Here is a 17,778-nt window from a genome sequence, read left to right as displayed (position 1 = left end):
TCCACCATCTGCCTCCCCTGCAAACTGGGTGGTTTAGGTTTCAGGCTCCCAACTCTTGATAACCAAGCATTTCTCAGTAAACTTGTCTTGCGTATTCTCAAAAACCCCAAAACTCCTTAGGCCCAAATCCTTAAAGCTAGATATTTTCCCAAGGAGTTCAAGGCCCACTCTGCTAAACCTAACCACTCCTGCCTTTGGAAGTCTCTTGTCAAGCATTTTGACCTTGTGTCCAGCCTAATCTTTTGGGATGTGAATAAAGACTCTAACATTAATATCTGGCAGGATTACTGGATCCCGAACCACCCTCCACCCATTAATAACGATAGTTTTTGTCCCCTTACTACTGTGGCACAACTAATTGATAATAAACGAGTGAAATATGAACATTATATCTCAATACTTTAACAGTGATATTTGCAGGGCTATCCTTAGTATTAATCTACAGGTACAAAAAGAAGACACAATGAGATAGACCTTAACCAAATCAGGTAATTTCACTATCCGCTCTATGTATCATTATTTGAGAACCAACAACTACTCATATGAGACGATAGAATGGAATTTTATTTGGACTATAAATAATATACCGAGAATCAAACTATTCTTATGGAAATGTTGTACGAATAGTCTACCAGTGCGAGACAAAATTGGTAAAGTTATCGGTAATGTCTACAACTGTGTGTACTGTGAGAATATTGAAACTATTACTCATGTACTACTTCACTGTTGTTATGCTCGCCCTATTTGGTTTCACTTTAATATTATGACAGAGAATATTACCACTCTCAGAGACTGGATTCTATAATGGAAAGATCTACACGCGGATAAGGTAACATTATACGCTAAGATATTATGGTTTATTTGGAAAGCTAGATGTGACAAATATTTCTCTTCGAAAGAACAATCCCTCATGCTGGTTATTACCAGAATCAAAGGAACCACAACCAGATCAAATTTAAAAACGACCAATACAATAAACAACAACATGATCATTTGGAAACCACCAGCAGCTCCATTCATCAAAATTAATGTCGACACCTCCTTCTCGACTCTTTCAGATCCAGCAGGCATTGGATGTATCATGCACGACGATCAAGCAGATTTCATAGCAACATTAGCAGACACCGCCAGAGGTCAAAATACAGAAGAATGTGAATGTCAAGCTATATTATATGCAACGCAATGGGCATCTGAACTAAAAATCCACCACATCCACATTGAGAGTGACAATCAGGACTTAATTCGCTACCTCAACAACAACAACAACAACAACACTTCAATCCAATGACAATCTGGGAAACATATGGACAATATCTACAATCTCAGGAACAATTTCGAGAGCATCATCTTCTCGTACACTCCTAGGCAAAACAACAAACAAGCAGATAAACTGGCGAAATGGGGAAAGCAAAACCAATGCAGGCGCACTTGTGTAGTTTGTTCAACAAAAAAAAAAGGTATAGTCTTTAACTCCTTAATATTTGATGTTCACTAAATAAACATTATTTTATTTATCTATTATATTGCTTATTACATACTATATTGTAATCAGAACTTTCAAAGATTAGGCATCCTTAAATGTAACATACAAAAATAACACACACAACTATAACTAAATATTCCACAAAGAAACTCAAGGGATCCAACTCCGTGAGTTCAAACTTAACATCTTCATCATCTCAGTTTGCTAAAGAAAAAACCTAGGTTGGATCCTTTTAGCAACTTACAAGTCAACGGCTCGAGACTTCATGAACGGAAACAGTAGCAACAGAAGAAGTAGCAACAGAAGAAAATGAAGTACCCGAAATGGAAGAGGAGGATGTATCACCACGAACACGATTAGTTGCATCAATAAAAGTAGGTCTAGTTGGTCTATACTCCATGGAGCTCTTGCTCAATAGAAGAACAACAGCTTCCGACATTGTTGGTCTACCTGCAACTGAGGATTGTGTACATGAAAGAGCAATCTCTAAAACTCTCATTACTTCTTCTACTTTGTACTCCTTTGGATCTAAGGTTTCATCCACCAAATCCATCAATTTCCCCTCTTCATATAGTCTCCATGCCTGTTAAACCATCATGATAAAATTTAAATTATCTTAAAAGTATCAAGTTATAAAACTTGCCTATTTTTTTTGTGCGAAGATGATGTACAGTGACAGTACGACGTGCCATATAAAGAGAAAAAGAAGATTTATGAGACTAAAATGAAAAGTTACCCATTCAAGAAGGTATTGAGTAACGGGTTCAAGCTTAATGTCGTTACTCTTACGACCACTTATAATTTCAAGGACAACAACACCAAAACTGTAGGTATCTACTTTCTCAGATAACTGCCCATGAATTGCATATTCAGGTGCTGTATAACCCCTGATCAAATATACACATATATCAAAATTAGGTTTATTCTATAAAACTTGGTCGTCGAAAATACTAGATATGAAATGTATTGAAGTGATTCCCTTTTCTGTTACTTACAATGTGCCTGCAAATTTGGTACTCATATGACTTTGATCCTCAGGAAGAAGCCTTGCTAAACCGAAATCAGCGATTTTGGCTTGAAAGTCATCGTCAAGCAATACGTTACTAGATTTTATATCACGATGTATGATACATACATGAAACTCATGGTGTAGATATGAAATTCCTCGAGCAATACCAACTATTATATCAAACCGTTGCCTCCAGTTTAGTGTACCTCGTTTATCACCTGTCAATCGAGAAAATATACAAACATCATTTCCGACGTTTGGCAAATTAAGAAGGAAGACGACATCTATATCTATCTGTATAGTTATATACCATATAAAAATTGGTCAAGGCTTTTGTTTGCCATGTATTCATAAACCAATATTAGTTCTTGGCGTTTGTTACAACATCCAAGAAGGCGAACAAGGTTTCGGTGATGAACGTTGCTTATAAGCTTAACTTCACTCTCAAAATCCGTCTTTGCTCTGCTCGATTGTACAAATGTAAGTTTCTTAACTGCAACAATTTTCCCATTCTTCAAAGTACCCTAAAACAAGAAATAAACAAAAGAAAAAGATCGCTTAGAAAGTAAAGAGTTAATTCCCATTCCGACTAGACGATTATAATTTCATAATGGATATGATATAAATAAGTCATGTCAAATTCATACAGGTAAAAGAATGTACCTTGTATACATCCCCAAATCCTCCTTCCCCTAACTTATTCTCTTCACTAAAGTTTTTTGTTGCAGATTTAAGATCGCTATAATCAAAGTTCACTGGTCCTCTAAGCTCGGTCGCCCCTAAAATATCCCCTGTACCATGAAAATTTGTTGATCATTCTCAACTATTAAGATTGACGGAAAAATACCCGAGTTGTTAATTTGTTACCTCTTGGGATCTTCTTAGGCTTTCTTCTTAATAGAAACCATATGATGAACATAACTAGAGCTAAAAATGCAACACCTCCAACGATTCCTCCGATGATTGCTTTCCTTTTGCTTGAACCTCCTGGAGTAATTCCATAGTAATATAAGTATCTGTGGTACTTATAAACAAGCTTGAACAGTTGAACTAGATATAAAAGGGTTACAATTGTACAACACAGTTGTCTAGCTAGGATGGATAGAACTAAAAATAATCTATATGCTAACCCGAACTACCCATACATAAGGAGATGAACATGTAGCTCTGACCCCATATTAAGAATGAGTTAATCTAAAAACTCAAACTATTATGTAGTACCTTAAGATTCTGAGTCTAATAAGAAGCTATTTAACAACAAGAACAATGGTGGGTTAAACCGCATGTCTGGAAATCGTAACTTACCGTTTTGTGTTAGGAAAGGAGTGAGATTCGTCGTTTGATTATCTTTGAAGAATGGTGTTGTTGAATACCTTAGAAAACATCCACCATCAACTGCTCTTCCATTAGTATTAGGAATACAAATTTGTAAATTATTCTGGGCAACAGTCAGGCAATCTTTACACCCATTTTCACTCACTGAAACTGCACATTGTGCCACAACATATACAAAATTTTTACTACCACTACCAATTTTTCTCCTTGTAGCTGCATATTTCCCTTTTATTCTTGGCGTTGAAATCAGAAGTTCTGATAGTATTTCATTAATTGTAGTATTGAAAATGGCCGCTTGAGTTGAAGATGAGTTTCCGCATGTTGCGGCGTTTCCAGGGACAGTTGCCTGATCGAAGAAGCTGTTGCTTTCGTACCTTTTGAGATATGGAAAATCATATGGTAATTTAGCATATATCTTAAGACAGTGTATTCATGATAATTTGTAGACATAAAACTAGTATTTCTCTATGGGACTTGTTAGTCTAACAATGTTCTATGTTGAAATGTTGAAAAATAGCCAACAACCCTCGGCTCAAGTGGTAAGAGGTAAGTCTTCCAACTTAGAGGTCAAGGGTTCGAGACACACGCTTACCAATTCAAAAAAAAATGTCTAGAAAATACGTGATTAATTTGTTTTCACAAAAAGTCACATCATCTAGACTTTAGATCAAACAAAATGAGGAAGAAAAATTGTTATGAGGATTACCTTTTTGTCGTATTTCTACCGTTTGAATCATTCTAGTAACTAAGTCTGTCAGTGGATATATGAACATTCGACATCTGGTCCGTATCCGTAATCGATTTTTGAAGAAAATATTTGAATTTTTGGATATCGAATATTTCTTATCGGATATCGGATACAGATACACCAACATCCAATCAGATAAATATCCGTATCCAATAAATAATATGTAAAGATAATATAAATATAAATTTTATTAATAATAATATATAAAACGGTTGGTTGACATTTATTATTTAGATCTAATTACTAAAAACTTAAACTTAATATTACGGAGTCGGATACGGATATTGATATATAATATCCGCCCGATAAACTAGCATTTACGGCCCTACCAGTAACATCTATTTCTTCAGACCTAGCCGTTTCATCATTCTTTTCTTTTTGGATAGTAAAGAAGATAAGTCATCAGTTCAACAAAAAAAAAAAAAAAAAAGTCATCTACCATACCACTATTAGCAAAAAAGTGAATGTTAAACCCATTAATCAATTCATCCCACTCGTTAAAAACTAAGAGAGTTTGACTAAACTGTAGATCATCATGTAAATAGGTCATTCAGGGCCGTGGCTGATGATTTTAGAGTCCATTGTTAAATTTTAATAAGGTCTCATTTGTTTAGGATTGTCCTAACCAAATAAAAGTTACCCAATTTGTATATGATTGTACAAACTTTAGAATTTCGACAGTTGGTTGTTACAACTTAAAAAGAAAATGACAAAATGACTTTAATTGGACTTGGACCCAAGACCTATTGAATGAACACAAACTATGGAACTTATCCCATGAGCTATCCTCAGTTTAATATACTAATTAAACTCTAATAATACTTTAAATTAGACGAAATATATTACTATAGAGAACAAAATAGGCCCTTGTAGTTGGGGCCAACGCGGGCGCCCTGCCCGCATCGAGCCATCCACGACCCTGAGTCATTAAAAATGAACAGTACCAATTTTTTTGGAGAAAGAAACAATCCCATTTTGAACTTCAGAATTGATAGGGGGACTCCCTAGGTATACTCTCCCTCACAACACAAGGATATTTTGATTTTTTCATAAATTTTATCTGACTGAAAAGACCAAAATATCATTGTCATGTGAGGGAGAGTACACCACGGAGTATGCCTAAAGAGTTTCCAAATCATTTTGGTTTGAACTTATGAAATATTAGTTTTGCTGTAAAAATTCAACAGGAAGATCCCTATTGAGAATTTGAGATGATCAAAATAGGGTACCATAACAATCATTGGGTCAATTATACAACCATCAAAAAGTGAAAGGCCAAAATAAATAGAAGTCAAATTAACAACTGCCGTTTCGAGTCAATTCTCCCTCTCTGTGGAATTTCTCGCACTAAACTTAGACCATCTATTCCTTTCCAAAAATTTCTATTTTGATTGTTTTGATTGTTTTGAAATTGCTTTCTTGTACAACAATAGCACACTTGGTATACTTAAATTCACTAAAATGGTACCTAGTCGTGTAAGAGTAAAGAGGTTAAGAGGCTGCCTTCATAAAAATCCCATGAAGAATACTGATGAAGGATGTTATGGACACCTTTGATGTGTTAAGTGAATTTTTAGTTAATGTAAAGTTAGTTAATTCTAACTCACTATCACTTTCTCTAGCTTTTCTATTTTGGGAAATTTGACCAAAATTCCCTACAAATTTGAGTTTTGGTTAAAAAAGATTTATCAACTTTTTATAAGCTTCAACTCCGTGTGACATTTTTGTAAATAATCTAATATAGGGAAAAGACGAAACTGACCTTATTGCAAACTAGATTGCAAACCAGTTTGCAAAGCACTGCAAACCAGATTGCAAGCTTTGTTAGACAAATCAAATTGCAAAGTAGTGCAAACTAGTTTGCAAAGTAGTGCAAACTAGTCTGCAAAGCTCTGCAAACCAGATTGCAAAGCTCCGCAAATCAGACTGCAAAGCTCTGCAAAGTCATTGCAAGACAAACCAGATTGCAAAGCCCTACAAACCAGATTGCAAATCAGTGCAAACCAGTTTGCAAAATTCTATGAACTAGATTGCAAAGCAATGCAAACCAGTTTGCAAAGCTCTGTAAACCAGATTGCAAACCAGTTTGCAAAGCTTCGCAATCTAAGATTCTAAGGGCAATTTCGGCATTAGAAATGGGAGTGCTTTTAGAATTGTGCTTCAAGACTATTTCCAAACTTTTTATGGGGCCTACAAGAACAAAAAGATAATTTGTCTTTTTGACAAAAAAAAACATGAAATCGGGCCTCCGACCAAATTTCCTGTTCTATTTTTCACTCTATATAAGAGAGTTATTGTAATCGATCTTCTTAACTATGAATGTTAATCCAATATACTTCTAGTTTTCACCTCCAAAGATAACCAATTTCTCGAATGATTCTTTTTTTTTTTCATTTATGTGTTAATCTTAATAGTTGCTTTTTTCATCGTTCATTTCAATAGAAATTCCAGCACACCCTCTTTCCTTCTGATCGTGTGAGAAAGATTGCCGGCTAGCGATCGTCTGCCAACATCCTCTTTTGCTAAAACAGAAAATATATTTTCTTTTGTTATCCATCTTTACCTTCCACTACAATCACAGACAAGAACATTATTGTCATTATTTCCTGTCTTTGTTTCTCCACTCTTCTCTTTATCTCATTGTGTTTTTCTGACGAAAGATTCCCCTTTGTTGGAAGATGAATCCTCTTTACTCTTACATCTGTTTGAGATCGGAGAAGACTCCGACAAAAGAGAAACTCCACCGAAAAATAAATTTTATTTGGTGGTGGTCGGATAATGATGGCAGTTAGTGGCGGATCCATGTAGAGTCTAGGGGGTCTATAGACCCCCGTTCAACTTGTACGATTTCATATACGACATCTAATAAAAAAAATATATGTATCGTATAAGAATAAGTGTGCAGAGGTCGCTATTAACAACAACTACTACTGTTGGTCCAACGGACAAGGTGTTGAACTATTGCCGAGTTTATGCGGTTTCGAATCCCTGCTTAGGCGTGTTTCTTCTTTTATTTTGTTGGAAGGAGAAATAGGGAGGGAAACAGGTTGAGAAAAAGACACTCCACTGATGGCGTGGCTGACCAAAGAACGGAAAAATAGAACAATAGGTTGCTGATGGGTGGTCGGTGTGAACAACCATTTTCCGAAGAAGATGCAAAGGATAGAAAAGATAAATAATTTAAGGGGCATAAAGGCCAACAACATAGACCTTAAAGCCCAACACCATAGACCTTAAGGGCCTGTTATTCGTTCAGACCTTTTTACTAGATTTTTTTTGTTCCGCACTTCCAAAGATCTAAGTGTTCTGGCACATAAATGTTCAAAACTTTAAAGGTTCAGAAACTTTAAAGTTTGAAACTTTTAAAAGTCCGGGATATTAAAGTTTTTAATCATTAAGTTCGGAAATCTTTTTATTAAAAACTTTGAAAATCAGGAATTTTTTTGTTAAAATCAAATTATATTATTTCAAATCTTAGCCGTCCAAACTAATGTTTGATATTACAATGAACGTTATATTATTTTAAGAGCTAAACTTGATTTTAGAATGAAAGCGCGTTCCCATATTACTAGCTATAATATTGCAATAAATAAAGTTTAATTTCTATGTACAAAGTATTATTTTAGAATTTAAGAAGAAAATAAAAAGGTAGGCTCCCAAAATAAATACTAAACACATAGACGTCTTCGACTCGCGTAAAAAGAATTAAAAGTAAAAAAAAAAAAAAAAAAAAAAAAATCAATTGCTTATATGAAAAAATAATTTTTTTTTATAAGAGGTGGATGCTATGGAGACAAGCAAATTATATTAGGAGTTCGAGGGGGGGGGGGGGGGGGGGGAAGAGAGATTTGAGATAAGGAGAAATCAACAACATTAAAGAGATAAGAAAAAAAAACATTTTTAGGTACACCCAAAGTAGGAATTCAAAGATCCACCTGTTTAGGTGGATCTTTGAATTTGACTAATTTATGAGTAAATTTGTCTCGGAAAGTCCTTGGGTCAGATCTTTGATTAAAAGTTCTTAATTTTTCATAAAAAATGAATAACGCGTTTTTTTAAAATTCTTAAAAAAAGATCTGAACCAATAACACGAAACTTTAAAGTTCTTAAATAAAGGTCTGAACCAATAACACAAAACTTCGAAGCTCTTAAAAAAAGACCGTAACCAATAACGCCAAACTTCAAAGGTCTTAAGAACTTCGAAGATCTGTTAAAATGTCTGAACGAATAACCCCTTATAAAGCCCCAAAAACTTATTATGTCAACATTGATTAAACTACTTGGACAACCAAATGTAGACAACAAAGACAAACTTTTGAAAGAGGGTGAAAAGAGAAAGACAAAGTTAAGTATTACCATTCTCTTACGGAATATCTTTAGGGGAATATTTTGGTGAATTGATCATCTTTTGGGGTCAAGATAATATTAACACAAAGTAAAAATCAATGGAGGTCATCGCAGATGCTGCTTGGTCGTCCGCCGTCGGATCTCAACGAAAGAAAGAGTCGGGGCAAGGTAAAATTTTCTCGAATGGTAAAAGAAACCAAAAAAAATAGAAGTTCTTTTTGGAATGGTGAGCGTGTCTAAACCCCTTGACAAAGAAATAAAAGTTATTTTGAAAACTAATTATCTCGGAGGGGCTATTATTGTTAGCTTGTCATCTCTAGAGGCCAAGATGTGGTTTCATGTTGTTTACCATTTTATACTCTTATTGAAACATAGGGTGAATTTTGTTATATTTAATTCTTTTTATAGATAATATAAACTTATAACTATTATGCAACAGAGTGTCTTTGGTTGTGTGAATGATTCACAACAGATCTGTAAAGATTAATTTACTGGATTAAGTCAGTTCGAGAGGTTCTCTGATTTGAGTCTAATCGACTATATGACCATCCGGCCCATTTTCAAGTTGTAGATAAAATATTTGAAAGCGGAAATGTTAAATGATTTAAGAGTTGGACTAGAACGGTGATGTGACTGACTCCAATTGATCTGTCCATGGGAAGGGAGAAATATGATCTGACTAATTGGAGTCGACTATAATGTTGTTTGTTTTTTTTTTATATTTTTCAAATCTGAATTGGGTTCAAATTCAGTTTTTAGATATTTGTTTTCGAATTTAAGAAAATCTGAAATTTTGGCTGAACTAGACTAAAGTCTGAATGTTTTGAAAAGAACTGACATATTCCAGACTTCAAAACAGGTCTAAACTAGTGGGTTACTTTCTGAAATATATCAAATGATGTTTATGCCCCTATGTTTTAGAAAAAAAATCTATCCCAGCCGCACCAAAGCCACCCTCGACACACAGGGGCGACCCAAGTAGTTGGAAGGCCTAAAACGAAGAAAATTTTGGGACTTTTTTTTCACTAGCTATAAAAAGTTTTTTTTGTTGCAGCAGATAAATTAGTACGAAAAACATTATTAAAAATCATAACCCGGAACGGTATAATGTGTAAGAAAATCCAATTTACATATAGAGATGAGCTAATTATGTTTCGATAACATTCTTTTTGCCTTTTAAGATGCAAAAGTACTAATTATGAGTTCATGTTCTAATTCTTCCGTCCATAACTTGTTTAATTGATAACATCTAATATAATAAATTAACACTTATTTTTCAAAAATAAGATAGAAATTAATTCTTTTTAAAAAGACAAAACTTCTAATATAATAAACTAAAAGAAACTAGAAAAGAATAGAATATAGGATGATAATAACAAGAGTGAAAAAGTCAAAAATAGAGAACCGTTACCTTCTTGTAGAAATCAGATTTTGAACTTTAGCACTACGTAGAAGAGAGTCAGGACAACAAAAACTTTTATCGAGAGAAAAATATTTGTAATTTAGAAACAGAAAAGCAAGGAGTAAATAATAGGGACAGGGTCTTAAAAAAGAAATAATAGGGTTTGGAAAGCTTTTTGGCTTGTATAATTAAAAAGTTGAAAACTGAGTCGGGGGTTCAAATAATGGAGGGTAAATGAAGTCCATCCCAGTTTTGTCAAGAAATGAGTTTTCGGTCCAAATGTGAGGGACATCTCATTTTTTCCTGATTTTCATTTTTTTTTTCTTCCCCTCTTGTCATTGGACAGGCAATTATGACGTTTTCTGACAATCTGACGCGGGAAAGTACAATTTTTTTTGAAAATTCAAAATTTCCACTAAATCGAGGATATTTTCCTTCTTTTTCTATCTCTAAAACTTTCAGATCTTATCTTCTTTATCGACGGATTTGACGAACATTCCAAAAAGGGCCCAAATTTTAAGATCTTTCGCTCTCAAATTTTCATCTGTGGCACCATTTGTTTCGAAATTTTGAGATTCCGCCCATTGTTTTGTTTCAATACTTCCTATTTATATATCCAAATGTCTTAAACATCTAAAAGTTCTCTGTTTTTCTTTTCCAGGTAATGGTTTCTTTTAATGTTTCTTTTCAGGATCGATATTTTGGGTTTCTTTCTCTCTCTAAAAGAAGATCAAAAGATCGACTTCATATGGTTCAGAAGATCAAGGATCGTTGGTGATTTATGATAGGTTTCGTACGCTTAGGTTCTTATTAAGAGATGATTTATGATTTTCTAGATTCATGGATCTTAAAATCTTAAAATCAAGATCTATGGTTTTTTAAAAATTAAATCGAACAACAACAAATCAGGTATCTTTAACCCAGATTGAATATCGTTGTTGATTGGTCAACTATTTATGACCAAACTTCGATTCATTTATAAGATGTTTGTAAGATGTGGATGAAATCAGATCTATTTCACTATGTTTTAGAACTTTTTTGGATTTTTTACAATATTTAGATTCCCTGAATTTGTGAACGAATTTTCCTATAATTTATATCTAAAATTGTCCAGTACATAAGAAAATGCCCGTTACAGAACATAACAAAATGTCCAGTGTATTTTAAGTGAAATAGTTTACATTTCGGAAGGAATGTATAGGAATATTATTATATACTATACATAACAAAATTTCCTACTTTTCCAAAAAGTGTCTAGTGCATTACCAAGTGGCTAGTACATAAAAACATTCCCGATACATAAGAAAATTCCCAGTACAAAAAGTGTCAAGTACATAATAAAATGTAGACTACAAAGAAAAATGTCCTATAAATTTTCATTGAAAATAATTTACGTTTTCTAAAAGAATGTCCTATGAATACAGAATATTGGGGCCCTTCCAAAAGTGAGTCCCAAAGCAGCTGCTTGGGGCCTAGGCCGCCCTTGTCGGCAGATCACACCGCATCCGACAAAATCACCACCACCACCACAGATCACACCACCACCACCCTGGAGCACATCATCACCACAAACTACAAATTTCACAAACAAGACCACCACCGCACAGTACGACCACCGCCACCACAACGGAAACCACCATCTTCGAAGGAGATCTATGAACCCTCGCCGAATCTGGATCGTTGATCAGTTCCAGAGAGAGAAAGAGAAAGGGATTGGGAGATGAAGGACATGTCTTTTCGGTCTGAAGGAGATGTCCTTTTGAAGGAGTGTCCTTCGAGCAAGATGAAAATGCGCTCAATTTGTCGAATATGATAATAATGACTTTATCCAAAAGATCATCTAGTCCGGTCGAATTAGGGATCGTAATGCTTAGCTAGAAGCCAACGACGATCGTCGGATTACTTCAGTGACTCACGACTAACATATAGTGGATTTTACAACGAGTTACACCAAAGAGTGGTGGCTTGATCAGAGAGAGTTGACTAGTGGGACCAACGAAAAATGTTCCTTAGATCCAACTAAATAGACCCAAAAGGTTCGGATAAAATCCAGACAAAGATATGAAGATTCATGCCCAAAAGAGAGAACCAGATCAAGCTAAAAGGGTCGACCATATGATGACCGACTGGAGTAATGGGCCGTCCAGGCCAAGCCCACTAAGGGGCTGCCCTGGCCAACCATATCAAATGGGAGTCCTGGATAGAGAGAACTTCTATCTAAGAAGAGTTCTATCTAAGAATCCCACTCATAATAGGATTCTGAGTCCTATCTTTTCCGTGGTCCTTACTGAATCCTAATTTGAATATGATTTTAATTTTAGAGTTCTCTATATAAGGACCATTAAAGAACTGAAAATGTGGGATATTTTCTCTAGAAAAATCAATCTTTACAACATCAAGTAGTAGAAAGATATTTTAGAGAAAAAACTCCAAATCTATCTACTAGTAAAAGAATAAGAGTTCTTCTCAACCTTCAATAAGGTCATAGTCGACACTAAAGAGGGGAGATCAAGGCAACTTTCTCGGATCTCTCAAGTAGAGGAGCTACGATTGGAGCTCTTATTTTCGGGATAAAACATCGAATTTACTTCGAAGGAAAACGATTAAGGTAATCTTATGTTCCAATCTATTTCATCTTTAGTTCTTGCATGTACCTGAAAACTAATGTTAGACATATTAGATGTCTGAGATTACTCTTAGAACACTAGGTGACACCAAAATTCAACAAGAGAGAGGGATAGAGAGAAGGACGAAACCCTCACTGGATTTGTTAAAGAAAAAGAAAGATCACAAATCCTAGTGTCCATAGTCTAGTAGAGAAAACAAGTTCCAAACAAGTCGCTATATTACAGGATAAAAAACTTGACTATTCAAAGACCGCATTGAAAATTCAGAAGAATTTCTCTCTTCTTCATCTTTTCATTTCTATAATTGTCGTATGCTCTTTCTCCGTTAGGAGAGAGAGGGACTCTGAGAGAGGGAGAAAAAGATAGAGAGAAAGATATAGGGAGACAGTTGATGCAGGGAGATTTAATACTAAAACTCCGAAAAGAATTAGAACTCCGTCTAAAACTTATAGAACCCAGAAAAAGTCTTTGATCTTTGTCTAAAGACTATAGAACCAAAACTAAGAAGATTTAATACTAAAAAGCTGAACTTTATTGATAAACTTGAATGAATAAAATAACTCCTAAATCCCCCTTATATAGACTTAGGGTTTCCTTAACCTAATCAAACTCAAATAACAATTTCTAATAAATAAAATACTACTTTCCTAAACCTAATCAAATTCTAATAACAACTTCTAAATAAATAAAACACTAGAATCTAAAACCTAAAAAGTTTCCTAAAAATATAAAACTACTAAAAATAATAATTCTCTACGAACAAAAATATTATACTACTAAAATAACTAGATTTTAAGATATCCAAGATACTTGGAATATCTCATGAAAATCTCCCTGCATCAGTCTCCTCCACTTCAAAGAAACTCGCCTCGAGTTTACTGATTGATTGGAAGGTTGTCTTGAATGGTACACCTATGAGAAAACTTTGTCGTGAATTGTGCACGGGAATCACCAAACAATCAAATTGGACGTGAGACTTTATTAAGTCACAGAAAATTTTCGGACTATAATTGTGATGTGATTCAAACTCGCTTTTCACTCCAAAAATAAACTTGTATAGATCATGAGTATAGTGATTGAAAATTATGAACTTCAATGAAGACTTTCTAATAAAACAACTTATCAATCCACGTGAAACAATTTTAGATTCGCCAAATTCTGAGACCGGATCTTCGTATGAAGGAACTTCAATTAGACTAATGTTTGACTTCCGAAGTTTTTCACCTTCCTTTGATTCAGCTTCTTGAACAATGTCCTTTGTCTCAAATTTCTGAACAACGTCCGTTGTCTCAATTTCCTGAACAACTTCCATTGACTCAATTGGTTGAACCACTTCCTTTAACTCAATTTCCTGAATAATTTCTTCAGAAACAAATTCCTTACCGTGTAAATTGATATCAGGAGATTTATTTGTGAACACAATAATGTTAGATTTTGATTTGTGAGTAATATTAGTTGAATTTTCTTTGCTCACAATTTGTGGTGGTTCAACATTCTCTAAGGGAGCTGTTTTTACCTTTTTTATGTTTAAGCGAGGTTGTTCTTCCCTTCGAAATCCAAAGTTCCTATATTCCCGCTCTGGAGCTTCAAGTTTTAGGGCTAAGTTGTACGCAGCTTGAATAGTCCATACTGTAACTATCCCCACCTTTTCTCGCAGACTAAATTTTAATCCGCTTAGAAACCGATTTGCTACAACATCTTCATATTCTGCAATGTTTTCCATATTATTTCTTTGAACCAATCTTGAAAACTCCTCATAGTACTCACTCACTGAACGCAATCCTTGTCTACAGTTTTTGTATATCTTGAACAAGTGTTGTTGATAATGAGGAGGTAAGAACCATTCCTTCAAGTTCTCTTTCATAGACGGCCAACTCTGAATTGGAGCCCTTCCTTGTCTCTTCCTTAGAAGTTGTAATTGATCCCACCAATCTGCAGCACTCCCTCTAAGTCTATAAACAATGATTTTAACTACATGCTCATTGAGAATAGTATCACACTTATTAGTGACATGTCGTTCGACCTTATCTAGCCAATCGAAAAACTCTTCAATAGTTGAATACCCATCGAAAATTGGTATCTCTTCGTTGATCTTATACTCATTATACTCTCTACGTGGGTGCACTTGAATTGAAAAACTGTTACCATGATAGTAATTCTCCATATTGACTGATTGATAACACAATAGAGAATACTAACAATAATCTGATTTTTTTTTTTTTAAACCAACTTCAGATGCCTCTTTGGCAAATCCATCGATGTGTTCTAAAGTGATCTTCGCGTAGATGATATCGAACCAGGCAAATCCTCGCTCTTGATGCCAACTGACGCAGCGGAAAATTCCGAAAAGAATTAGAACTCCGTATAAAACTTATAGAACCCAGAAAAAGTCTTTGATCTTCGTCTAAAGACTATAGAACCAAAACTAAGAAGATTTAATACTAAAAAGCTGAACTTTATTGATAAACTTGAATGAATAAAACAACTCCTAAATCCCCCTTATATAGACTTAGGGTTTCCTTAACCTAATCAAACTCAAATAACAATTTCTAATAAATAAAATACTACTTTCCTAAACCTAATCAAATTCTAATAACAACTTCTAAATAAATAAAATACTAGAATCTAAAACCTAAAAAGTTTCCTAAAAATATAAAACTGCTAAAAATAATAATTCTCTACGAACAAAAATATTATACTACTAAAATAACTAGATTTTAAGATATCCAAGATACTTGGAATATCTCATGAATATCTCCCTGCATCAACAGTGAACCTCGTCGGATTCCAGCCCGCCAAATATTCTATTAACGAGAGGGGGATAATGAGAGTGACGGTAAAAGGATGGAGAGAGGGGATTTGAGAATTTAGGGTGTACGTTTTGTTTGTCAAAAACACATAATAGGGGTATGAATGTGAAAGTTGCTATTCAGACCTACTAATTCAGATTTAGATAAACATATTAACTTCCAAAATAATTCAGATTCAACCACTTCAATTCAGTTAATTCAGACTCAACCAATTATGTTCAGACAATTCAGATAGTAAACCCCGCTCCGTGTAGTATGTTAGGAAGTTAAAAAAAATAATCAGGTTCGAGGCGGGTTCTGTATTAGATAGTAAACCCCGCTCTGTGTAATATGTTATAGATTAAATATAGGTTGCATTTAAAGTTATGTTTCTAAAACTTTAATTTTATATTATCAATTTACATTTATAGTATCTGAGTAGTTATAGTGTTTATGGTTGATTAGCTCAAATTCCTACAAAGTTTTGTTACCAATAATATATTCCTTCAAATCAAAATAATTTTTTTGCAGCAAAATACAATTTTTTTTATTTCAACCCGACCCAACACGACTCATCTCATATTATACGAGACGTGACGGGTATGGTTTAGTAATTTTTAATCGGAGCGGGTATGGTAATTGAATACCCATCCCGATTAATTATTGGAAGATTTTATAGGGCCCCCTCATTTTTGTTAAAATGACCCTCCTCAATGATAATTTACCAAGTGAAATCCCTTTTCTAATGAGGCGGAACTGGGAAGGAGATGAATCGTCCCAAATCTGTGCGGATGACATCCCTATTTAGCGTTACTCATTTGGGAGATTCAAAAATATAAAATAATTATCATTATTATTCTTTACCTTAAGAAGCAGCCATCATAGATAACCCTAGCACCGTTAGCAATAGAACAACTTCTAATTTCAGAAACAGCAGCTGAGAAACAAGAAAGACAATCTTCAACCGACATATATTCTCTACACTGTGCCATAGCGTATACAGGAACCGATGTTCTAAAACTCTGAGCCGTTGCAAATCTATATATATTACTCGAATTACTCAATTCTGTCCTTAGATATGAAAAAGTTGTATTGAGATTTGTGTAGAATATTGATTGTTGAGTTACGTTAAATGTACTACAACCTTTATTTAATAGATTTATTTGGGGATCGGCAGCTGCTAAAATCACTACTAAATTCAGTAGTGTAATTGACAAGCACAAGATGGAATTCATAATTTGGAAGAGACACAAAATGGGTTAGTGTTTGATTTTTAGAGAGACAAACTAAATAGAGAGAGAAGGGGAGTATAATTTGGAGAATGGTCGACCATGAATTTATAGAAGGTATATTAATGAGGAAGAATACATGAAAAGTACAAAATCTAGGCCCGGATAAGAAAAAAAAATCTACTAAATTTTTTTTATATAAAAAGTTCTATTATTTAATATTTTGTAAACTTTGGACAATATATAATTTTGTTATAAACAAGACAATCTTGTTTTTTCATAATCGCCCTTTTACCCTTTATGTTGACGATATATATAGATATGTTGTTATAAACTGTTGACAACATATATATAATTGTGTTGTTACAAACTGTTGACGACTTATGTAATAACATCCTGAATTGTTATAAAATGTTGACAACATATATGACGTCCTGACTTGTTATAAAATGTTGATAACATATATAATTATGTTGCTAAAAACATATACAGAGCCAAAATATTATTTGTCTTTTATTGAGTTTGTCAAATATAAAGGATAATATGCAGAACATTTTAATTTTTGCAAAAGACAAATAAAAAAATGCATTAGTATAAATATTTACGTCGGAAGCAAAACAATAAATGCAGAAACCATTTTGTCACAAGACGAATCGTTAGTGCGGTGTTTGTCAAATGTGGAAAGAAAAATTGCAAATCATTTTTGAAAATCAATTTTTGAGTAAAAATAAATTTGTTCAGAAATTTATATAATTATTGAGAGAAAACTAAGATTTGTTCAGAAATTTTCAAAAATATTTTTTGCGTTG

General features: G+C 34.0%; 1 protein-coding gene across 1 annotated transcript; it reads right to left on the bottom strand.

Moving 5' to 3' along the window:
- Positions 1-1,460: 1,460 nt before the first annotated feature.
- Positions 1,461-17,051, bottom strand: LOC147563987 (cysteine-rich receptor-like protein kinase 2). The gene is made up of 8 exons (XM_086642702.1): positions 16,605-17,051; positions 3,798-4,201; positions 3,360-3,479; positions 3,156-3,283; positions 2,803-3,016; positions 2,479-2,710; positions 2,220-2,370; positions 1,461-2,066 (listed from the first exon to the last, which is right to left on the bottom strand). The coding sequence occupies exons 1-8, from the start codon at positions 16,973-16,975 to the stop codon at positions 1,731-1,733; spliced, it is 1,956 nt and encodes a 651-aa protein (XP_086498828.1). The 5' UTR covers positions 16,976-17,051; the 3' UTR covers positions 1,461-1,730.
- Between the last annotated feature and the right edge of the window lie 727 nt (positions 17,052-17,778).

Source organism: Eschscholzia californica, unplaced genomic scaffold (assembly GCF_041429995.1).
Source record: "Eschscholzia californica isolate CP2 unplaced genomic scaffold, dmEscCali1.0.p SCAF_1, whole genome shotgun sequence".
In the NCBI taxonomy this organism is placed as follows: Eukaryota; Viridiplantae; Streptophyta; class Magnoliopsida; order Ranunculales; family Papaveraceae; genus Eschscholzia; species Eschscholzia californica.
Note: the sequence above shows the minus strand (reverse complement) of the source record. Positions and strands in the feature narration are given on the sequence as shown.